This window comes from Protopterus annectens, chromosome 3.part0, assembly GCF_019279795.1.
Source record: "Protopterus annectens isolate FY-2018-M chromosome 3.part0, PAN1.0, whole genome shotgun sequence".
Lineage (NCBI taxonomy): Eukaryota > Metazoa > Chordata > Ceratodontiformes > Protopteridae > Protopterus > Protopterus annectens.
Window position 1 is genome coordinate 869728443 of NC_056731.1, and position 25178 is coordinate 869753620.

At 43.6% G+C, this 25178-nt stretch overlaps 1 protein-coding gene across 1 annotated transcript in view; it reads right to left on the minus strand.

Annotated features, from left to right (window-relative positions):
• JARID2 (jumonji and AT-rich interaction domain containing 2) overlaps positions 1–18792 on the minus strand; it is a 1781868-nt gene extending 1763076 nt beyond the window's left edge. The window contains exons 1-2 of the mRNA XM_044065716.1: positions 18780–18792; positions 18387–18528 (exon numbers count right to left, since the gene is read on the minus strand). Coding sequence (XP_043921651.1) covers positions 18387–18528; positions 18780–18792 — 155 coding nt within the window. The remainder of the gene's footprint in view (positions 1–18386; positions 18529–18779) is intronic.
• Between the last annotated feature and the right edge of the window lie 6386 nt (positions 18793–25178).

Here is a 25178-nt window from a genome sequence, read left to right on the forward strand (position 1 = left end):
AAGAGGAAGTCCTTCCCAATGGGGAAACCTGGGGCGATGGATCTCTGGGTCCGGGAGCAAGAGCGCGGGAAGAGGCATCTACAGGCACCGTAGAGGGAGGAGCTAAAGGAACAGACTGCTGGCTAAGCTCTGGGGCTAGCACACTCCTCATCACCTCGAAGGCTCCCCTTCCAGGAAGGGCCGAGAGGTCCCACTCCGAAGAAACAATGATCCCTGGTCCCACCGAAAGGGAAGGCTCCGAAGCAGATGTCGAGGCCGAGCTCACCAAGGCCGAAGCCCCGAGAGGGAGAACGGGGTCGGACAAGGGTCCGATGCCACTCGCCCCCTCGGAGCCGACCAGGGAAGCCCGACGCCCGGATCCCTCCAAGGAAGGTCTCAAGGAGGAGACAGGAGTCGAGGACGACGGAGCCGAAAGGTGTGGTATCGGCTCCGAAGCAGCAACAGTCACGGTACAAATAATCTCCGGCTCCGAACTCTGTAGGAGAGTTGAAGGAGGAATTTCAGGGGGGTGTAGAATAGCTGACGTCTGATGAGACAGGCTATGGAGCATCTGGGCTAGTGCCTGTGACTTTAATAGCCTACTTACCACTCTCTCTAAGTCGTGGTCTGAGAGCCTGGAAGACCTCGATGATTGGCTCCGATGGCTCCGCTCCGAAAGCAAGGGAGAGGCTGGAGCAGAGTGTATAGATTCCAAAGAAGGAGATCTAGACCTCTTCTTGGGCGGAGCCATCGGAGCCGAAGGACGTTCGGCTCCAGGCAGAGCCGACAACTTGTCGGCTCCGAGAGGAGACAAAGATATCTCGGCTCAGCCGGAGCAGAGACATGCTTCGACGCTAGGGTGTCGGCTCCAAACGGAGCCGACACAGGAGCCGAAGCCAGGGTATCGGCGCCAGCACAGAAGCTTCCAACAAGGAAGGATCGGCTCTGGACAGAGCCGATGCCGACTCCGGCGGAGTCGGAACCAAGACCACAGACTTGGACACTGAAGCCTGGGTCTTGGGAGGCTTAGAGGGCTTCCTGGAGCAGACCTTAGCCGGGGAGCTCTCTGGATTAAGAAGACCCCTGAGGATCAACTTATTTCTACGTTCCTGCAGGACTCTGGCTGAAAGAATGACATATAGCACAGGAGTCCGGCAGGTGTAGGGGTCCCAGACAATAAATACAGGAAGTGTGACCGTCTGTCAGACACATCTTCTGACAGCACGAGTCACACTTCTTGAAACCTGAGACCCTAGTATCTTTGGACATGTCTCGGTCCTAAAACACACACACACACCAATCAGTCCAAATAAGACACTAATAACTAATAATTAATAACTAACAAAATTAGTTATTATTACAGTGACACAACACACACACTACCTGAGGGAAATCCTGACAGGAACTGTGAGGGTGGGAAAGGCCTAAGGCCCGAAAAACTGAAGACTAAGAAAACTAAGGGAAAAAGGGTATGGAGCTAAGTGAACCAAGTACACTGAAGACTAAAAGACTAAAATTTAGGGTTTTGAGCACCTAAAACCTGACAATATCAAGAAAAATATCACTTACCAGGAGCTGGTAAAAAAGATTACCTCATTAGCGAAGCAGCAAATGAGATCTGGGTAATTACCGCCTTGCATCATGGGATATGGGGCTGCCTCGAGCTGGTAAAAGTGACTCTCGAGCTTAGCAAGTGCCGAGTCGGAGCCGAGGATCGGCTCCAAACCCATCCAGCAAGAATGAAGGCGAGATTGACAACTTAACATCCTGCATTTCCTTGTTTTCTGCACATTCAGAGTTTAACAACATTTTCTGTTTAAGCAATGCCATGACATGTTGCTGATATTTGAGCATATGAAACTGACAGTTTAAGGGCCTTATAGCCAAGGTAGCAGATGTGTAAACCTTTTTTCCCCATCTATCCAGTGCCCTAGAACCTCTGTCAGAGGGGGTAGGGTTTTTGGCAGCAGAAGCCTCAACTTCTTTGGGACCCTGAGAATTAGTTTCTGGGTCTGCAGCAGGGTTTTAAAAAGGAATTTATGAGAGTCAGGAACCCCGTAACATCTGTCAGGCTTAGGAGTCAGGGGTAAGACTAGACTCCGAAAACACTATCTACAATGTCTAACAGGTGGGATGGCTAGTGGCTTGAGTTGAGGTAGTAAAAGGAAATCCCTGAGCCTCTTTTTAGATTCTGAAAAATCTTTGCTCTCCCAGTGGAAATGCTCCCTCATGGTATGTAAGGTTTCCCCAAAAGAATAGTCCTCTGGAGGAGAAGATGAAGGTAAAGATTCTTCAGCATCAGAATCCTCATAGGCGGGGAAGAGAATATTCCTGAACAGAAGAGGAATCAGAAGAAATGGAAATCTGATCTGAAGATTCATAGTCAGTCTCTTGCCTAGGCCTCTTATCAGGAGGGGGATGGGAAACCCTGATCAAGGTAATAAAGTCTTCGGCCATTTTAAGCATCTGTTTTTTGGACACAGAGGCCTGACCACGTGGCTCTTGAGTTTGTTTCTTTGCTTTGGAAGGTGCTTTAGTCTTTGCCTTTGAAGCACAAGTCAGTTTGCTGTAAAGATGTTTAGGTCTGAATACACTCTCAGAAGCCGGTGCCTGCTCAGCGGCTCCAGACCCATCTGAAGGGATATTATCTGAGGGTCCAATACCTTTAGAGTCGCAGGCCGCTACAGACTCCCATGTGGAGTCAGCCATGCCACTGGAAACTCAAGTAGCGGGCATCAGGGGCTGTGAAAGCACCTCACTGAGGACCGGCGACCGGCTTAGGTCGATGATTTTGGGCCTCGGTTGTCCCTCTCCTTTTCTTTGCGTTTTTTGTGAAGTCCGGTAGTTGGATGGCTATCCGACATTTCTGGATAATTAAACCGGTGTCCAAAATAGTTTAAAGCAAAATCATAAATATGCTTAATAGTGCGTTGGTTAAATCTAGCACAAAAATGACAACCAGAAACTTTGTGATCAGGGCCTAGGAATACAGTAAGAATGAAAATCCTTATGAGGTATTTGCTTCTCACAAGAAATACAATTATCTTTTTCTGACATCGGTCTGGAGCAAGAAAAAAAGTTTCCCCAACAGGGTATTTAGCTTTATTGAAAACTTTGGATCTGAAACTCTAACACGAAAATCTCAGGAGTCGGCCGACTGGCACTTGCGAACTGCTTTGGGCACTGCATGGCAAGAAAGACTAAAGAAAATGGCGTTGGCTGCTTGTTTTATACCCACGACGACCTGGCGTCAGGGAAGGGTGACAGCAGCCGACGCAGGACCCAAGACTTTGGAATTCAGGCCGGCTGAGGGCAACCTGCCAGCACGATTACCCAAATGTAATGACTGCAACAGTGAAACATGAACATCACTCCTATTTGCCATTTACTTCTCAAAGGTAAAGGCTGATATCAATGGCCTTTAGCTGACCACATTTGCAGATAACTGCAAATTGGGAGCTATTACAAATGCCCACCATGGCATAAACATCGTACAGGAGGGTTTAACAGACAAATGACTGGTGCCAAAGTTAGAGATTAAAATTCAATCCCAAGAAATGCATTATTTAGGAAAACAGCCACCCAAGCCTGAGTTAACCTGGTAGGCAGGAATCTGTGAACATATGCAGACAGTAATCTAGGCTTTGACCAACAAATGAGCAAAATAATAAAAATAATTGCGTGTCAACCAACTTATAAAGGTATGGCATCCAGGTCCAAGGAAGTCATAGTGCCACTTATTCAGCTCTTATCAGACCCATCATTGATTATTATGCCTCTTCGGCAGACACCTAACCAGACATATGCAGCAACTGGAATGCCCATAAAGGTTCCTTACCAAGAGAATCTAGGGTATAAACAAACTATTCTATATGGATTAGTCTTCAAGACCTTTCTTTATACTTGGTCACCCACAATTTACTGAGAGGCAATATGCCTTGCATACAAGGCATCCTCGGATCCAGCTATGACAGATCTTTTACACAGCTGCAAAACAAACAGCACCAGAATCGTTAAATCAAAGGATTTAAATTTTGCTTTCAACATAAATAGAATATGTTGGAAAGACGGATGTATCCCAGAAGATCCTCATGCTCTGGGAGAGGATCTCCTTCCATTTGAAGTAGGCTGCATTCCCTAACCCTATTTAAGTGTAATCTTGACCAATGGATAGGAAATTGTAAATTCATCCCAGGTCTAGCACCCAGGTCTCTGATAGACAGAGGCAGATAGTAACTATGCCCAAGCTAACATATCCCCCTCACATAACCTTCAGAAACATTCTAATATACCCCCCTCCTAATCAACGCCCATGATACACAAGCAGACAAATTGGGTTGAATTGCGTGGCTAGGCTTATAAAGATCCTGGTGGTAGCTAGCCTAGTATATTCCAATGAACCTATGAATACTTACCAAGAAAACATCTAGAAGTTAGAAAAGTGGGTGATATGAAAAAGGCAGAGGAGGGGAATTAAGTCACAGCTTCTCTCAAAATAAAAAGGGAACAAGCCTTGAAACTTCACAACTGGCAGCTGGGAATAAAATGACAAAGGTGACAACTCGCATCATGTTTTTAAACGAAAGATATTTTGAATTGGTAGCCTCAGCAATTTTAGAAATGCTAACAGAGATCTAGAAAGGGACCCTTCTGTGCTACAAATTATGAGGCAAAGGGGAGGAAGCTGGTAAAAATAGCAGAATTTTAAATGCTAGGCTAACTTCTGCATGCCTTCATCTTAAAAGAAAGATAAGAAAAAAGCATCCACATCATATCTGGATATTCCAAAAGTTAGAGGAAAAAATGCTTTATGTGTGGTGTATACTACACTACATGGGTTGGACTGATGATGGGTCTGGTGCATGCACTCAAACTGATACACACGAACACAGCCTTGCCCCTAAAACAAGTGGATATGCTGGACAAAATGTGGTGAAAACAGGAACTGAGGCAAGGCCAATGGCAAGGAAGAGGAATGAAAAATTCGCAATGATTCTGAGAACTCTGTGTGACAAACAGAGATGGACATGGATCTTCCAAGCCCAAAGTGATAATCACCTCCCCCCTTCTATCAAAGGAAAGAAACCAGAGGGTAACCAGTTTAAAATTTCTACCTTATGAACTTGTTTACAGAGAAGGTCTGCAGTAGGTCTATACTGTTTAGCCCTTCTTGGAAGCAGGAAAGAACTGGCACAACTCCACTTTCTGAATTTTGAAGCCCAGTGCACCACCATTATTTCCAAAAACTGGAGTGCTAGCCCATAAACACCAATGGCTTTAGAGTACTGCCATCTAACTAGGGAGTAATGGAAGAGCAGATGCAGAAGGAATGGTCAGAGAGGCCTGGCATCACAAGGGAGTATCCCTTAGTACATACACAGGATACAGAGTCCTGTAACCCCAAATAACCTTGGCTCTGTCAGCCCTCTGAACTACTCACTCACTGACTCGCTCCTGTTCTTTAAGTGTTCTGCTGCTTCTCTTGTTTCTTTAGGTCCTGTTGTATTATAAATGGTTGGTCTGGTGTAACCTTCTTGAAATGGACTGGGTATGTGACAGAAATATGGCCTTGACAGACGTTTTACCACTCTTTCAACCCATTGCTACATAAAATAAAATGCACAGAATGTGTCAAACGGAATAAAATTAGCCAGTCATGTGCAGTAGCACCACGCTGTATCCTGGCTAAGGAAAGAATCTGTAAGCTTAACCTAAACATTATTTGGAAAAGATGCCTCAATGACTGCAAAGCGTAGCCCCTGTGCCTGCTACCACTCAAGGAGGCAGCTACTGAATCAAACTCGCACAAGACACTATAGGCATTGTTTATGTGGTCTATGGCTTCTGAACTTCCAAACCTTAACAGAACTAGTATAATGTCACATGCACCCTGCAATTCAAGGCTCTGGAGGCCAGGATGTACATATACCCTTCAACATCTCAAAGGGAATAAGAGTCACAAGAGAATTTCCTGGCAGACAAAAAGAAATGTATGAATACACTACACTGCGACAAATTGCTAAACCACTAAACAACTTCAGCAGTGACCCAGGGAGTCTTCACTCCAAGTCAGCAATGAGAGTCTTGGGTTCAGCCCTTCCTGAACTCCTGTAAAAATAAAAACAAGCTGACTATAGGCGGCAGGGGGGGGTGGGGGTGTCCAGTAACAGTTTTAGGAAAAAGCCCATGGTGTACCTTGACAGTACTTCAGAACACTCTGAACTCCTAAAAACCTCAAGCTCTAAAAATGCAAACTCAGTGTAGCATTTCTGAGGTAAGGAAACCTCCTTAGACCCCCCCCCCCCATATTTGCATAGTTCGCTATTTCTTTCTAAAATACAATCAAATGTAAGCTTTGCTGTGGCCTAAGCAGGCCTTTCCCAAATCAAATTTAAGTCTACTAGGATCCAGGAACAGACTCCTGCAAAATACCATTGTCAGCTTAATCATCGCCAGCTGTGAACCTTTTCTCACTTATTCAGAATCTGAACTAGCCAGTGGAAAAAAACTAACAAAACCAAGAAGGTCCCAAGATGAATGGCAAAAGCAAGAATCCACAGCAGACAATACAGTACAAAACAAGCTTTTATTAATAAGAATGAAGTGCTTTTTCGTCACGGTATTAGACTTCCTCAGAATAACTTTCTCTAGCTAAGACATTAGTCAAAGGTCAGTATGTCGGGCTAGCTAGGATGGTCTCCCAATTTTGACAATTTTTTTGAGAGAATGTGGGGTGTTGAAGGCCATGCTAGTGAAGAGAGGCTACCCTGTAAACTTCGTAAGAAACATTGCTGACTAAGTAATAACGAAGAGGGAAGTTGGGACTTTCTGCAACCTTTTGTCCCATACACCTGGTGGGATGGCTATACAAGAAAGACCGAATGGTTTTGGTAGAGCTTTTACTCTTCTGTACACTGTGAATTTTTTATGACATTAAGGGTTATTGTGACTAAATTTCAGACAATATTTAATTTGGACACGGACATCCAAGACAGATTGGGAAATACACCGCTGGTTGTATACAAAAGGAAAACTTCTTTGAAGGGTTTGGTGGAAATATGTATTCCAAAATCAGATCAGGGTGGTAGCTTCAAATATGGTAGGTGCCCACAATGCCCATTTATGATGGATACCAATAAGATTAAATTAAGAAAGTACAGTTGTGTACCCTTACCATAAATGTAGATTTCAGAGTGTATTCACTGTTGCAGTCATCACATTTGGGTTATCTGCTTGCAGTAGCCCTCAGTCGGCCTGATTATCAAAGTTTTGGGTCCTGCATCGGTTGCCATCTCATCTTCCATGACGTCAGGTAGTCAGGGGTACGAAGCATGCAGCCGACACCATTACATCAGTTTTTCTTGCCCCAGATGTCAGGTACCCCCATAATGGGAAGCAATTATATACAAAGGTTAGACCTTCAACAAAAAAGCAAATGCACCAAAAAGCTTTGAGCTAGTAAACAAGAACAGAGGTATAGTCGATAGAAGTCAGGGGGCTGGAGGGAGGGTAACCAGGACTGCAACAGTGAATACATTTGAACATCTACATTCATTGTAAGTGTACACAACTGTACAATGTTCTTCGTGTTTCACTGTTGCAGTCATGACATTTGGGTAGATTCCCAAAGCAAAGGATGGCAGGAGGTAATAAGCTAGCATTAGGACCAGCTACGAGGCCCTGCAAGACTGCAATGGCAAAGCCAGCTCTGGATTTAAAAAAAACTGGCAAGTGGTAATGCTTGGTGAAGGTATGTACAGAACTCCAGGTAGCAGCTTCTAGGACATCCCTGGTAGGGACACCTGAGAAAGGCTGTAGAGGTAGATGCAGCCCTGGTTGAATGTGGTCTTATCCCCTGGGGTGTAGGTTTTCTATGGTACTTATAGCAGAAATAAATGCAGTGGCCTATCCACTTAGAAATGGTTTGCTTTGAAATGGCTTTCCCCTCTGCCCCTGCAGCAAATGCAACCAGTAACTGTTCAGGTTTCTTGATAAGTTTAGTCCTGTCCAAGTAAAATCTAGGTTGTCGAGTGCAGTATTCGTTCCCCTTTGTTCTGTGGATTAGAAAAGACGGTTGGCAAATGAATGGACTGATTAAGGGCCACACTGGATACCACCTTGGGCATGAAGGAGGGATTGGTCCTGAGGGACACCCTGTCCACATGAAAGATGATGAAATGCTCCACTGCCATGAGGGTATGTAACTCAGACAACCTTCTTGTTGAAATGATGGCTAGAAGGAAGGCTGTTTTCCAAGAAATTAAATTCAACTCTGCATTTGCAGCTGGCTGAAAGGGAGGTAGAGTAAGCTTTTCCAATACAAAGTTAAGGTCCCAGGTTGGAGTAGGGGCACTCCTGGGTGGTCTTAAGTTTTTGGCCCCTCTGAGGAACTGCTTCAGAAGTGGATGATAGAAGAGGGGTGATTCTGTATTGTAATGAGCTGAAATGGCTGAGGCATGAATTTTAATGGAGGAAAAGGAAAGGCCCTTATGAAGCATCTCAGTTAAGTATTGAAGAATCTGAGGTAAATTGGGCACTGCTGTGCCCATCCCAAGTTTGGCTCCAGGAACAGAATCTTTTCCATTTTTCAGCACAGGATTTTATAGTACTAGGCCTCCTTGCCTCCAGAATGACATCCATCACTTGTTTACTGAGGGATGGTAATGGAGAGATCAGGTAATTAGCCAGGCTGCCAGGTTCAGAGTTTGAAGCTGTGGGTGCAGAATCTGGCCCTCCTGCTGTGACAGCAGGGTAGGGGTATGAGACAGGGGCCATGGTGCCAGCAGTGACACTGCGCAAGAGGGGGTACAACACTGTTGGCGTGGCCAGTCTGGTGCAATCAGTATTGTCTTTGGTTTGTCCTGTTTAATCTTTAGTAGTACCTTGGAGAGGAGATGCACAGGGGGAAAGGCATAAACTGATAGGTATTTCCAGGTGATGGACAGGGCATCCACTTTCCAAGCATGTTTGTGGGGAGTCCTTGTGCAGAATTTGTCCAATTGGTAATTCTGGGGGGAGGCAAACAGGTCTCTCTCAGGGCTCCCCCATTTTTCTCAACATGTTGAACATCTTTGGTTCCAGCTTCCACTTATGTGGGTAAATGAGATCCCTGCTTAGGTCATCTGCCAGTGTATTTAGCTTTCCTGGCAGGAACTGAGCCTGTAGGTGCACTTGGTAGCTCAAGGCTGTGTTCCACACAGCCATGGCTAGTCTGCAGAGAGGGCAGGAGTGGGTTCCTCCCTGCTTGTTTATGTACCACATAACTGGTGTTGTCCGTCTTTACCAATAAGTATCCTGGAAGAATGTGGTCCTTGAAGGCTGTCAGAGCATTCTGTACAGCTAACATTTCTTTTTGATTGATATGCAGGTGCATTTGACTTGGGTTCCATCTGCCCTGAATGCAATCCCTGCCACGAGCCCCCCCATGCATGGTCTGATGAGTTTGTTGTTAGGGTTTGGGTGGCAGGGGGTAGAGTGACTGGCAGTCCCTTGTTTTGGTGGCAGGCCTATGCCCACCCAAAGGAACTCTATCTGTATACAAGGTATGATAGGAATCACTGAATCTAGATCCTGAGAATGTTGACACCATAGGCTTTTTAGATACCATTGTAGTTTCCTCACATGCAGTCTTGCATATGGAATTAGTAGAATGCAGGAGGCCATGAACCCCAGGGCTTGCAGTATTTCCCTTGCAGATAGCTGGGTCTTTGTGGCCAGTAGTTTGAAGTAGGCTGTCAAATGAACTTGTTTCACTGGCGTGTAGTAGGCCACCTGGGAAGTTGTATTCAAACTTGCTCCCAGGAATACAATTTGTTGGCAAGGTACAAGATGTGATTTCTTTTTGTTTATGGTGTACCCCAGAGAAGTTAGCAATTTCTTTACAAATGCCAGATGATTCAATAGTATGTCCTAGCTTTCTGCCTGAATTAGACAATCGCCCAGGTATGGGGGTATATCTGAATATTTCTTTGCCTGCAAAATGTAATGACTGGAGCTAGGCACTTTGTGAATATCCTGGATGCAGTAGATAAGCCAAAGGGCAGTGTAGAGAACTGAAAGTGCATGCACCCTGCTTTGAAGCGTAGGTATCTTCTGCAAGGTTCCCTTATTGGGATGTGCAGGTAGGCTTCCTTTAAATCCAGTGTTGCCAACCAGGCATCTTCGCCTAGCATAGGAAGCAGCTGAAGAGCTAGCATCTTGAATTTTGGGATTACCAAAAATGTGTTTAGGATAGACAGGTCCAGGATAGGACGCCAGGAATCGTCTTTTCTGGGTACCAGAAAAAGTCTCGAGTAGAAACCTTGTCCCCATTCTTCTTCTGGGACAGGCTGAATAGCCATGATGCTTAAAAGAGAGAGAACTTGCTTTTGAGCCTCTGCCCACTGATTTGGGGGTAGATCTGGCCAACCTTTTGGGGTTCTGTATCCCTGGGAAACTATATTTAAAACCCATTTGTCCTGGGTAATGAGTTCCCAATTTTCTGCCTGCAGGGCAATGTTTCTCTCTAAAGGAAGTCAGTTGAGCAGGGCTTGAAAGGTTAAAAGTTAAGTCATTGAGACATTTATCATAGGGGGGGGTCTTACTATTCCCTGCTTTGGAAGTGGGAGCCCCCCCACTGCTTAGTCCTGTGAGTACCTTGGGACTGCAGCTTGGGTGTTCTGCTGGTTCTGGGTTTGGACTGAGAAGTCCTGGAAAAGGCAGGAAAGGACCAATTCTTAGAGGGCCAATGCCTACTAAATCTGGGAGGCTGTACTTGCAGGAAATAAACAGTTTGCATAGCTTTAGCTTTTCCCTCCATCTTTTTAAGTACTTCTGCTTTGTTGCCAAACAGGTGGTCTTGGATTAAGGGAGCATCCAGCAATTTAGCTTTAACATGATCTGGCAAAGATTGCTTCTTAAGCCAAGCATGCCTTATAAGTACAGACCCAGTGACAGCAGCCCTGCAAGATGCCTCTAATGAAGCAAAACCACACTGCAAAGTATGTTTTCCAACTTGTTCAGCAGAATGCATTAAAACCTATAAATCTTTACTTTCAGCACAGTCAGGAATCAACATCATTTTCTGTTTAAGCAATCCAATAATATGCTGCTGATACTTTAACATATGAAACTGGCAGTTTAAGGCCCTAATGGCCAAGGTTGCAGGAGTGTATACCTTCTTACCCTATCTATCCAGTGCCCTGGAATCTCTATCAGAGGGGGTAGGATTTCTGGCAGTAGTAGTCTTAATGCCCTTGGGTCCCTGTGAAATGGTCTCAGGATCCGCAGTAGGATTTTTAAAGAGGAACTTGAGAGTCAGGAACCCTGTAATACCTATCAGGTTTTCTGGGAGCAGGAGTTAGTCAGGGGCCAGGCTAGATTCTGAGAAGGCATCAACAATGTCCAGTACATGAGGGACAGCTAAAGGCCTGTGTTGGGGCAGGAGTAAGAAATCCTTAAGCCTCTTTTTGGAGTCCGAGTAATCCTGACTTTCTCAGCAAAAATGCTACCTAAGAGTATGCAAGGTTTCACCAAAAGATAAATCCTCTCGAGGGGAAGCAGAGGGAATGGAGTCCTCTGCATCAGAATCCTCACAGGTAGATGAGGGTAAATCCTTGTCAGAGGAAACAGAAATTTCAGAGTCCTGATCAGAAGGAAAAATCAGTCCTAGGTCTCAAGAGGGGGAAGGGTGGCTTCCCCTGATTAGAGTAACAAGGTTTTCAGCCATTCTTATTTGTTTTTTAGGCATAGGGTCCCGACAATGCAGTCTGGGCGTCTGTTTTCTAGGCATGGATCGAGTTTTAGGCCTTGAAGAAAAAGATGGCGTCGGTTTGATATGCAAGTCAGTAGGCCTGAATACACCCTCAAAAACGGTGCCTGCACAGCAGCTCCGAACCCATCCAAGGTGGAGACATCTACAGGTTCCACAGTCCAAGAAGCATCTCGCGACACACCGGACTCCCAAATGGGACTCAGCAGAGGCCTGCAAATCTGAAGTAGAGGGCATCAGGGGCTGCGAAAGCACCTTACTGAGTACCGAAGAACTGGTGACTAGCTTAGGAGAAGCGTTCTCGGCAGCTTTGGACCTACAAGATCTGTATCTGTCTATCTTTTCATTTTTTCAGAATGTCAGTAGTCTGGTGGCTTACCGAAGCCATTTCTGGATAATTGAATGGAGTACCAAAATAATTTAGAAGTGTAAACAAACGGACGATGAATAGTTCGAGGTTTGAATAAGGCACAAAACTGACAGCGAGGTACGTTGCGGTCTGGGCCTAAACAAGGAATGCAGTATGAATGAAAATCTTATGAGGTAGTTGCTTTCCACACGAAATACAATTGTTAACTTTTACTGACATCGGTTTAGAGCAAGAAAAAGGTTCCCCAATGGGGTACGTAGCCTAGTTGAAGACTTCGGTTCTGAAACTCAAAAACAAAAATTTCAGGAGTTGGCTGACCGGCACTTGCAAACTGCTTCTGCTTCAGGCACTGCACGGGAAGAAAGACTGATGTAATGCCGTCAGCTGCATGCTTTACACCCCTGGCTACCCGATGTCATGGAAGATGAGACAGCAACCGACGCAGGACCAAAGACTTTGATAATCAGGCCGACTGAGGGCTACTGCAAGCAGATAACCCAAATGTGATGACTGCAACAGTGAAACACGAAGAGCATCTATGGGTACATCACTCCCTCTAGGAAGCTCTTTTGTTACTTAAAGGGGGTGGTCTATGTTGCGTCATGTGATTCACGTGACACCTATTATGTGGGTAAAACTATTAGGGCACTTAGAGAATATACCAACATATTTATGACATTAAACTTAAGAATAAGAAAAATACTTTGTTTAGGCATATTACCCTTTATCCAACACTTACTTTAAAATTTTTCATAGTTGATCAAGTGGATTTGGGATCACGAGGTGGACTCTCGGATAAATTTTTAGAATTCATGGAGCTGAAGTGACAGATCAAGACTAATGCATGCCAAGCTCCTGGATTGAATGACTGGATTTCCACTAGTTCTGTATTAAAGTTGAAATCTATTTTTTTTATGGGATTTAACAAGCATTTTTAGTAGTACTGTTCAATGCATTTGTCATAAGATTTTAAATTTTTCTTGGATTTTTATTATTAACATATGTGCTATATTGAGGACATGATGTTTTAATTGAGGACCTATGAGAGACTGGGGTGTATTATTTAAAGATGTGTTTCTGTTACAAGGTTATTCTGAGGAAGTCTAATACCTTGACGAAAAGCACTTCAATCTTAGTAATAAAAGCTTGTTTTGTACTGTATGGTGTCTGCTGTAGATTCCTGCTTTTGCTATTCATCTTGGGATCCTTCTTGGTTTTGTTCATTTTTTTTCACTGGTTTGTTTTTGGTATGGATGAAGGTGATCAGCTGGTTTGTACAAACAGCACAAATTTACAAACCCTACTGAGGTCCGTTTGTCAACTGGCGGCCACAGTAGCTGATCTAAAAAAGTGGCTAACCTTCTGATTAGAAATGAGCTGGACTGTCCATTGACTAATACTCCCATTTCACAAAGGTCTGACTGTTCAAATATCACCCCATCTCAGAGGATTCGTTGCCTTGACAACAGTGGGCAGGAATCTGCTTTTGTACTTGGCGCCAAAGTGAAATGTGGAGTTTCTCAACTGCACAGTACTCGGGGACTGGTGCATGACATAACAGCAGCATTTTCAGTTGAGCATTGGCTCAGGACCGGAATTTAGTTCAATACGCATGGCGCTAGTAATATCAACGTTGCCACTAGCCTAGGACCAGCAGTTTTGTTTGTTCAATGATTTGTTAACCAAGTACAAGAAGTTGCAATTGGAAAACAGGTACCTTCTTGAGTGTACAAAACGTGAATAGATCCCTAAAGGGCTCTGCATGTGGAAATATCCTATAGGGCTGGAAAAGGACTCACAACTACACAAAGACTTGCTCATTTTTTTTTTTTTTTTTTTTACAGGCAAGGTTGTGAACTTTTGCATATTTTGATTGGTGATAACCGCAAAATGGCTATTTTGGTCAGAGACTAAACAAATTGGACATTAGTATTAAAAACGATTTACTGTTTCAAACAAAGTTGAATTTCACAGTGTTTTAGGAATGTTGAGAAAGAACTATTGGATTTAAAAATGAGAAGGGAAAAGAAATTAAGGGACAAGGTTGATTACGATGCAGGGAGAGCATACCTTGACCCCCCCACAGGGACAGCAAGCAGGATGGTACAACAGGTCTGATGATCAAGATGGTAATGCTAACACTGATAATGTTGAATGGAATAACACTGGTTCCAATGTCCCTTTAGACCCCCCCCCCCCCCTGAGGAGATCAGAACAACTGATGAACCACAGGCAGGGGAGACAAGTGAATGGGAGATATGGTCAGAACAGTTATCAGGGTCAATAGAGGGGGAGATGGAACACCCATCAGAGGTAACCAACCCGTGTGAAGACTTGGAAAATGAGGAGTAAACCATTATCAAAAATTTGGCTGGTGATTTCAGTATTTATAATTTCAGCCAGACTTTGGTGAGTGTCAAATGGGCTGATTTATTTTCTAAAGGACTTAATTTTGTCCCAGCAAGAAATTTTAACATTGTTGACAATGATACAGTTCAAGTCGTTTATAAGGAAGTTGAACCTAGCATTGCATTTTCCTGTAGATAATTTGACACTGAATTGTGATTAATTACACAGGACTAGTAGCTTTATGCCCCCTACACACCCTATGGTACAAATGTTTGAGAATGTTTGTGACAAGGAAATCAGGGACTTGGCCTTGCATAGAAAAACTGTTGAATGTAACAACTTGACAATAAGTGAAAGAGGTGTATTGCAGGATATTTTGGGCAACAAAGAGATTAGAATAATGAAGCCGGACAAGGGTGGGGGACTGGTAGTCATGGATCTTATTTACTACAACAGTAGAATACTAGAGCTTTTATATACTGAAACCTATGTGGAAGTTTCACATAATGAGTTGAACATTGCATATAGGAACATCGATTTGAACATTGAACAAATGTTATTGAATGGTCAGATTTCATTAGAGACCTATGAGTTCTTGCAGACTAAACATTTTAGGATCCCAACAATATCTGGTATCGCTAAAATACACAAGTCTATCACAACCCCCCCCCCCATCTCCTTACCATTGGGGATGCAAAGGCATTCAAAACTTTTTTGCTTGCCAAATATACTGACAAGGTCAACAAGGGTAACAGAAAATACACCCCTGGGATCACTAAATTGGCTCTGCTTGACAGAGGATCAGTTAATTAATCAATAGGGTGGCGAAAGCTGATGCACACTGGCTAGGCTTATAAATGCCCTCTGGCAGATAGCCTAGTACCTACCTATGAACCATATTTTAAATGAGAGAGATTTTGGCATAAGAGATTCTTGGGATTTCCTATGTAAAGTAAAATCAGAAATGTATGATGATGATTTGATATTTGTCACTATTGACGTTTGTAACCTTTTCTCTGTGATACCTCACGACGAAGGGTTAGAATGGTTTCATGACTTTCTATGTACCAACATGGCATTTGATCATGGGACGACCATTCTGACCATCCCGGCATGTATAGAACTAGTCCTGGAGAATAATTACATCAGTTTCAAAGGGCATTTGTTCAAAAAGAGACAGGGTGTAGCGATGGGTGCGTGTTGTGCACCAGTATTTGCAAACATTGTGTTGGCTCAATGGGAGGACTCATTCATTTTGAACTCTGAGTTTAAGGATTACTGGGTGCTTTATGGGTGCTATTTGGACGATATTGTCCTATTCTGGAAAGGAGGAGAAAATGACCTGAATAGCTTTTTCACATATATCAAGGAGACCACCAGTTTTTTGAGGTTCACTATGAATAAGGATAGTGACACACTGAGCTACCTTGATGTGACTATTAAAAAGAACCACGTTATGAAGGGTTTTACCTCTCATTTGTATTGTAATCCCACGTACTTCAATTTATTGCTGCGCTACAACAGTTGGCACCTGTTACACCAAAAGAAAGCATTAGTCAAAGGGCAGTATGTCAAGGTAGCTAGGATGGCCTCCCAATTTGATGACTTTTTGAGAGAATGTGGGGTTTTGAAGGCCATGCTAGTGAAAAGAGGCTACCCTGTAAACTTTGTAAGCAACAGTGCTGACGAAGTAATAATGAAGAGGGAAGTTGAGACTTTCTGCACCCTTTTGTCCCATACACCTGGTGGGATGGCTGTACAAGAAAGACCAAATGGTTTTGGTAGAGCTTTTATTCTTCCGTACACTCGTGAATTTTTATGACATTAAGGGTATTGTGACTAAATTTTGGACAATATTTAATTTGGACACTGACGTCCATGACAGATTGGGAAAGAGCCCGCTGGCTGAGTACAAAAAGGACACTTCTTTGAAGGGTTTGGTGGAAAGATGTATCCCAAAACCAGATCAGGGTGGTAGCTTCAAATGTGGTAGGTGTCCATAATGCCCATTTATGATGGATACCAATAAGATTAAATTAAGAACTATGGGTACATCACTCCCTCTAGGAAGCACTTTTGTTATTCCAAGGGGTGGTCTATGTTGAATCATGTGATTCATGTGACGCCTATGTAGGTAAACCTATTAGGGCACTCAGATAATATACCAACATATTTATGACATTAAACGTAAGAATGAGAACAATGCTTTGTTTAGGCATATTACCCTTTATCCAACACATACTTTTAAATTTTTCATAGTTGATCAAGTGGATTTGGGACCACGAGGTGGACCCTCGGATGAATTTTTAGAAATCATGGACCTGAAGTGACAGATCAAGACTAACATGCATGCTAAGCTCCTGGATTAAATGACAGGATTTCTACTAGTTCTGTAAAATCTAGGTTTTTTTATGTGATTTAACAAGCATTTTTAGTAGTACTGTTCAATGTATTTGTCATAATACTTTATTTTTTTCTTGGATTTTTATTATTAACATGTGTTTTATTGAGGAAGTGATGGTTTAATTGAGGACCAATTAGAGGCTAGGGTGCATTATTATTTAAAGATGCGTTTCTGTTACAAGGTTATTCTGAGGAAGTCTAATAACTTGATGAAAAGAGCTTCAATCTTATTAATAAAAGATTGTTTTGTACTGTATCGTGTCTGCTGTGGATTCCTGCTTTTGTCACTCATCTTAGAATCTGAACTAGAATCAAGTATAGGTGGAGGAGATCACTTTCTTACTGGATTTAGGGAAAGCAAAATGAATGGAAGGACTTGAGGCCATAAAAAGCAAGGCCTTGTTAATGAGAAGTTTGTAATGGAAATGTCAGCTAAGTAAACGCCCACACAGTATGACATCTTTCTAATGTCTCAGCTGACTTTGGCAGAGTCAGTAATGCAACAAAAGCCACAAATTGAAACATAGCATGAGGACGAGAGAAAAGGCTGATTACAGCAGTTTAGGAAATCTAAAACCAGGCTCCACCTTCAACCATAATCACAGCACGCAACCTCCTGCTACAGCATAATTTATTCAGTGTGAGCTGTAAAAAGGGATTCTGGCAAATAATGGGTACCATCTGATGAGGAGTTGGATAAAAAAAGAACCCCATTTCCAAAAGGAAGACTCGCCAGATGGCAACAAATGTTCTGGCAATTTACACCCAAACCTTAAATCAGTCATGTGCAAGTGAAATGTTTAGCCACAGACTTAAACTTTCTTCATTTTGTGCATAAATTCCCCACTCTCCAAGGCCTTTTAAATCAAAGCAGAAATCACATAGGGTATAAAGCCTATGTGCTAGCTGCTAGCCATCAAAGAAAGTCTGGAAAGCCTGCATCCTTCGAACCAAAGTTCTCCCATTAAAGGTACTCTACCCCGGAGATTCAAAGATGGTGAGTGTGCCACAATACCTGGGCAAATGGATTGGCTATACTACTGAATTCCACAAGCACACTTGTCGAGCTGACACATGACCACAATCAAAATTTAAGAACTGGCAGACAATGGCCATCATCTGCAGTACAAACACCTTCTCTAGTGCACAAGCCTCCAGTATTCTCAAGAAAAGTAAAACACCTCCAAACCTGCAAGGAATGAAATAATTCAAAATGGTAGGACAACTCAGATTCACGGTACACCAGCGACATCACAACCTCTGTGGTTACTGCAGCTCTCATTTTGACCTAAAAAAATTCCTAATTTTTTGTCCAGAATGCTTACTCAAAATGCATTTATAACACTATTTGTGAAGGATACACAGTATTTTTTTTCTTTAAGATTACAGTGCCAACACCTTTGAGAGACTACAGTGGGTAAAACAAGCATTTGGTTTCCATAAATGCTTCCTCCATTTTCTTCAAGAGTTCTACAATCATTTCCAATGTGTAAATCTCAAGGTGGAACTGTGCTTTAAAAGAAAAGTCAAACTTACCTTTTTCTGACAGGTCCATCTTCAGAGTCCGTTGAACTTGCCTCATCTGTGGGTGAAAGTGACTGAGACCCATCTTCAGCATAATTTTCTGCCAGACGCCCAGATGTTCGCAATACATTAGACTGGGCATTTTTAAGGGCACCTAGAAACACAAAAACAAAAGCAACATAAGTTACTGCATCTTAGTCAAGAGATAATGCTTAAATAAGCAAATAGTACAGTTTTGTACCTACCATAAATGTAGATGTTAGAGTGCTAATACAGCTGCAGTCATAACAGATGGGTTCTCCGGCCGTCAGGCGGGTCCTCGGTTGGCCGAATTCCAAAGTCTAGGTCTGGCGTTGGTTGTCGTCGCTTCTTCCCTGACGTCAGTGTGATAGGGGTATAAAGTACCAACAGACGCCATTTTCTTCAGTTTTTCTTGCCCCAGATGTCAGGTGCCCCCAGAAGGAAGGCAATACATAAATTTATGTAATAATGCAATGCAATATAATCAAAATACAGTAGCTGCAAGCAAATACACCATAAATGAATACCCCAATCAGGTTGTATGAGGAGGTGTTAGCCAACAGGCCTGTCCCAAGAGGGGAAGGAGGGAGGGAAACCTGGACTGCAGCTGTATTAGCACTCTAACATCTACATTTATGGTAGGTACAAAACTGTACTATGTTCATCGTGCATACAGCTGCAGTCATAACAGATGGGTAGAATCCCAAAGCTAAAAAACGGGTGGTAGGCACTAGGTGGAACTAGGAGGAGCCAGGATGCCCTGCAAGACTGCAGTGGCAAAGCCTGCTCTAGTTTTGGAGTATAATGGTAGGTGGTAGTGCTTGGAGAAGGTATGCACAGAACTCCAAGTGGCTGCTTCCAAAATATCTTTGGTAGGAACTCCTCTGAGGAAAGCTGCAGAGGTAGCTGTGGCCCTTGTGGAGTGAGATCTGATGCCTGCAGGGACAGTTTTACCATGAAAAGAGTAACAAAAGCGTATGCAGTGGGCTATCCATTTTGAGATTGTCTGTTTGGAAATTGGCTTCCCTTGAGCTCCTATGGCATAGGACACAGAGTTGTTCTGATTTTCTGAAAGGCTTTGTTCTGTTCAAATAATAACGCAGCTGTCTGTGGATGTCCAAGGAATGTAGTAGTCTCTCCCCTTTGTTTTGAGGATTAGGGTAAAAGGTAGGTAAGTGGATAGCCTGATTCAAAGCTACCCTTGATACCACCTTTGGCATAAAGGCCGGGTTGGTTCGTAAGGAAACTCTGTCCTGATGGAAAATGATGAAAGACTGCACAGCCATGAGGGCTTGTAGTTCGGATACCCTGCGAGCTGAAGTGATAGCCAGAAGGAAGGCTGTTTTCCAGGACAAATATTGCAAATCTGTTGAGGCAGCTGGCTCAAAAGGAGGCAAAGTCAGCTTTTCTAGAATGAAATTGAGGTCCCAAGCAGGTATTGGTTGTTTCTTTGGGGGTTTTATATTCTTAGCCCCTCTGAGGAACTGTCTTAAGAGGGGGTGAGAGAATCAAGGTGGATCAGTGTTGTATTCTGCAGAAATGGCTGAGGCATGGATTTTGATGGAAGAGAATGAAAGTCCACTGCTTAGCAGCTCAGCTAAGTACTGTAATATTTGAGGTAAATTCAGTTTTCCAGTATTCTGGCCCTTTTTTCTCATTCCAGGCACAAAACCGTTTCATTGTGTGGAGTAAGCTTTTCTAGTAGATGGCCTTCTGGCCTCCAAAATGACATCCTGCACCTCCTTGGAGAGTAGGGTCTGTTGTGAAGTTATGGAATCTTCCATGCGGCCAGATTGAGTGTTTTCAGCTGACTGTGAAGAGTTTTGAAGCTGTGCTGAGTCAGAAGAAGAGGCATTAGAGGTAGGGTCCACAGTGGGGAATGCGTCAGGCTCCTCAGGAGTGGGTACCAGTGCTGTCTTGGCCAGTCGGGAGCAATGAGCATCATCTTTGGTCTGTCTGCTCTGGTTTTTAATAGAACTTTGGGCAGCAGAGGAAGAGGTGGAAAGGCATAAACTGTCATTGTTGTCCAACTGAAAGAGAGCGTCCACTCTCCAGGCCTGTGGATGAAAAGTCCTTGAGCAGAATTTTGTCAATTGGTAATTTTTGTGGGAGGCAAAGAGATCTAGGTCTGGCCTTCCCCATGCTTGAATTATCTCTGTAAAAACTTGAGGATGCAACTTCCATTCGTGTGGATCTGTCATTTCTGCTTAGGTTGTCTGCCAGCGTGTTTTCCTTGCCTGGCAAGTACTGTGCTTGAAGTTAGATTTGTAATTCCAGAGCCATGTTCCAAAGTGACATGGCCAGCCTGCATAGGGGGGTATGAATGGGTTCCTCCCTGTTTATGTACCACATTACTGTGGTGTTGTCTGTCCTTATCAATAATTGACCTGGATGCAGAAGGTCTTTGAAAGCTATAATAGCATTTATTACTGCTAGCATTTCCTTTTGATTGATGTGAAGGTGCTTTTCTTTTTGGGACCATTTGCCCTGAATGCACCAATCTGTCATGTGCACCCCCCAGGCGTAGTCCGAGGTGTCTGTTGAGATGACTTGATTTGCTTGCGGCTTTCAGAATGGGAGACCTGCGTTTGTTTGGCATGCTTGAGCCCACCACAGAAATTCATTTTGAAGACATGGAATTAGCGGTATTATTGTTTCCAAACTGTGGCTGTGTTGAGACCATAGGTATTTCAGGTACCATTGAAGTTTCCTCATATGCAGCTTTGCACATGGGATTAGTAGGATGCAAGATGCCATGAATCCCAGAGCCGGCAGGATTTTCCTTCCAGTCAGCCTGGTGAAGTTTGCTAGTTTTCTGAAGTACTGAGTTAGTTGCCCGTTTCTCTGGCATGAGGTAGGCCATCTGGGTGTTTGTGTCCAAGTTGGCACCCAGGAAAATTATTTTCTGAGAGGGTATTAGCCTTATTTATTTTTGTTGACTGTGTATCCCAGAGAATTCAACAACATTATTACAAAAGCCAGATGTTTCAGAAGTAAGTGCTTGCTGTCCGCTTGGATCAGGCAATCGTCCAAATATGGGTATATTTGTATCCCTTGAAGTCTGCAGTAGGCAATTACTGATGCCAGGCATTTCGTGAATACTCTGGGCGCAGTAGATAAGCCAAAGGGCAATGCAGAGAATTGATAATGGGTTGAACCTGCAAGAAATCTGAGGTATCTTCTGCAATTTTGTCTCATTGGGACATGCAGGTATGCCTCCTTGAGGTCCAATGTTACCAGCCAAGACTCCTTGGCCAGCATGGGAAGAAGCTGCTGTAATGTGAGCATCTTGAATTTTGGCACGAGTAAAAATGTGTTTAGGATGGATAGGTCCAAAATAGGTCTCCAATCTTTTCCCTTCCCCGGTACCAGGAATAGTCTGGAATAAAAACCTTTACCTCGTTCTTGAGTAGGTACCTCTTGAATAGCTTTCATGTCCATGAGATCTGAAATTTGTCTTTGAGCCTCTGCCCTTTGATTGTGTGGCAGGTTTGGCATGCCTCTCATTTTTGGAAGGGTGTGAAAATGGAATCTGTAGCCTCTGTTTATCATGTCCAGGATCCATTTGTCTTTTGTGACAATATGCCAATTTTTCGAAAATAATGCCAGTTTTCCGTCTAAGGGTGCTGCCATTTGAGCCTTGCTTGGCATGCAAAGGGGAAAGTCATTGGGTTTGCTTTCTGAATGGCTGCGAACTATCCTCACCACCTCTTTGTGAAGGAGCTTGCCATTGTCTGCCTCTTAATGATCCTTGAGATTGCCCTCTGCCCCTCGGGCGCCTGTATCTACCTCTTTGGGGTCTGTCCGTGGCTGGAAAGGACCAATTTTTGGAAGTCCAATTTCTACTGAAACGTTGTGGTTGTACCTGTAGAAAATCTTTCACCGTTTGCATTGATTTAGCTTTTTCCTCCATTTTCTTTAATACCTCCTCAGCTTTAACACCAAATAATACATCCTTTTGTAGAGGGGCATCTAGTAATTTAGCTTTGACATGATCTGGTAAGGTTTGCTCCTTGAGCCAGGCATGTCTACATATGACTGATCCTGTAACAGCAGCTCTACATGAGACCTCTAGAGCATCAAAACCACATTGCAAGGTATGTTTACCCACCTGTTCTGCACTATGCATCAAATCCTGCAACTCCTTCAAGTCTGGTTGTTCAGGTTATGACATTTTGCTTCTCAACTGTGATAACAGAAACTGTTGGTACTTTAACATATGGAACTGGCAGTTTAATGCCCTCATGGTTAAGGTGGCCGAGGTGTATACCTTTTTTCCCCCACCTTTCTAAAGATCTGGAATCTCTCTCGGAAGGTAATGGATTTTTAGCAGTGGAGGCCTCAATTCCCTTGGGGCCCTGTGAAATAGTTTCTGGGTCAGCCGCATGGCTTTTGTATAAAAATTGGTGCGAGTCAGGAACCCGGTAGTACCTGTCTGGTTTGACTGGGGCTGGAGGTAAAGAATCCGGGTTAAGGCAGGCCTCCGAATACACATCATCTAGTATGTCTAAGACAGGAGGTATAGCTAGAGGCCTGTGCTGAGGTAGCAAGAGAAAATCCCTAAGCCTTTTCTTGGAGTGAGTACTCTTGGCCTTCCCAGTGGAAGTGTTCCCTCAAGGTATGCAAGGTTTCCCCAAATGAGTAATCCTCTGGGGGGGAAACAGAGGGAATGGACTCCTCTGCATCAGAATCTTCAAAAGGGGAGTAAGAATGTTCCTATTCAGAGTGCTCTGAAATAATTGAGGACTGGTCAGAGGAAGGGGATTCTTCCTCCACTCTGGGCCTTTTGTCCGGGGGGGGGGGGGGGTTTGAGAACCCCTGATAAGAGTAATTAAATCCTCAGCCATTTTAAGCATCTGCTTTTTAGGTATGGGGCCTGGAGAAGGGCCCTGTGTAGCTGGTCTCTTAGAATGCATGGCTGCTTTAGACTTAGTGAAAGCCTTGATAGAAAACGAAGAGGAAGGTCTGAAGACACCTTGAGAGGAGGCAGACCTGTCTACATTTTGAGTTTCACCACCAGGTGTGGCTTCGGTATCTGTAGTCGGGGTGTGGGCCGAGGAGCCTGCGACCTCTGGCACAGCAGACACCGCCAATGAAGTGTCGGTAGGCAGGGGCTGCGTATGTGCCTCGCTGAGCACCGGACCACCTGTAGTTGGCTTTGGCGTGGTGTCGGTAGAGGCCGCAGACCTCGTGTGTCGGTCCTTATCTTTGCGTTTTTTAGACAACACTGGAGTCGGAGTATCCAACGACATAATGTAGTTAAATTTTTTACCAAAATAGTGCTGGGCGAACTCCGCCCGATGCTCAATGGTGTGTTTGTTGAAAGTGGCACAAAAACGATAGACCGAGACGTCGTGGTCTGGGCCGAAGCAAGGAATGCAGAGGGAATGAAAAACCTTATGCGGTATTTGCTTCCCACATGAAATACAATTATTAACTTTGTCTGACATCGGTCTGAGGCAAGAAAAGTTTCCCCAACGGGGTACTTAGCTTTCAAGAAGATTTCAGTTGCAAAATTTTCGTAATTTCAGGAGCTGGCCGACCGGCACTTGCGAACTGCTTCTGCTTCGGGCACCGCACGACAAGAAAGACTGAAGAAAATGGCGTCGGCTGGTTCTTTTATACCCCTGTCGCACTGACGTCAGGGAAGAAGCGACGACAACCGACGCCGGACCTAGACTTTGGAATTCAGCCGACCGAGGACCCGCCTGACGGCAGGAGAACCCATCTGTTATGACTGCAGCTGTATGCATGATGAACATCTGCACCAGTACCAATCACAACATACTCACATGTTGTAAACAAGTTTCCCTTGGCAACCAAGGAATTAAAGATTTCAAATTAGTCCGCCCAAATCATTGGGGTGAGCCAGCACAAAAAACAGGGACACATACTTATTGCTACTCTGAGTTGCATGCATACATGCCTTAACTACAATGAAACTTCTGAATAAGGGTGAAAAGCTGTGGTATGTTCATATTGATCTGTACTTGGTTTCTAGTGTTACAACATAATATACACACAAACTGTCTACTTACAAGCACTCACAAAGTAAACTACCCCCTCAGCAATAACAGGCTAGCAAACAAGCCAAACACATTAACTACACAACAACTTCTGAAGAAACAGTTCAAGCTGTTGCACCACGACCTCCTGAACTTAACTTAACTTTCCAAGTAATAACTGAATATGTGGGCCACTTTACTTCAAAGCAGGAGACGGCCTGTATTTGTTGCAGACTGCGGTATCAAAAATTAGCATGAACATCCAATGCCAAACACAAGCTGTTCTGCTCTACGTGAAGAGCATCAACAGGAAGGATGATTGGCATTAAAAAACAGGCTCTCTACCAAACACCTACTAGCTCACAAATATTTAACCTACACTAAGAAATCCCACACTTTACAGAATTTTGGAAATCCCTTTTTGAACATATTCGAGCTTGAAGTTGGTCTATATAATCAATGATGGAATTTTGGCATGTGTGTAACTAGTTCTTACTGTTTTGCATTTATGTCTCATTATTCAGCAATGTATTCTCTTGTCATATTACCTGTCTATTAATATGGTTACACTTTACTTATCTTTCACAAAAAAATTTCACAAAAAAAAAAAAAAAAAAACCTGGCTCTCACTTTCAACCCCCTACTTAGAAGTAAATGGTATTTGTGGGAATAATACATGCAGATTAATGTTCAGGAGGAGGAGTGAGGTTTAAATGAAGACAGGATTTGAGCAATTTAAGTAGTTTTGGAGTGAATGACAGTTGTTAAAAGCAAATCA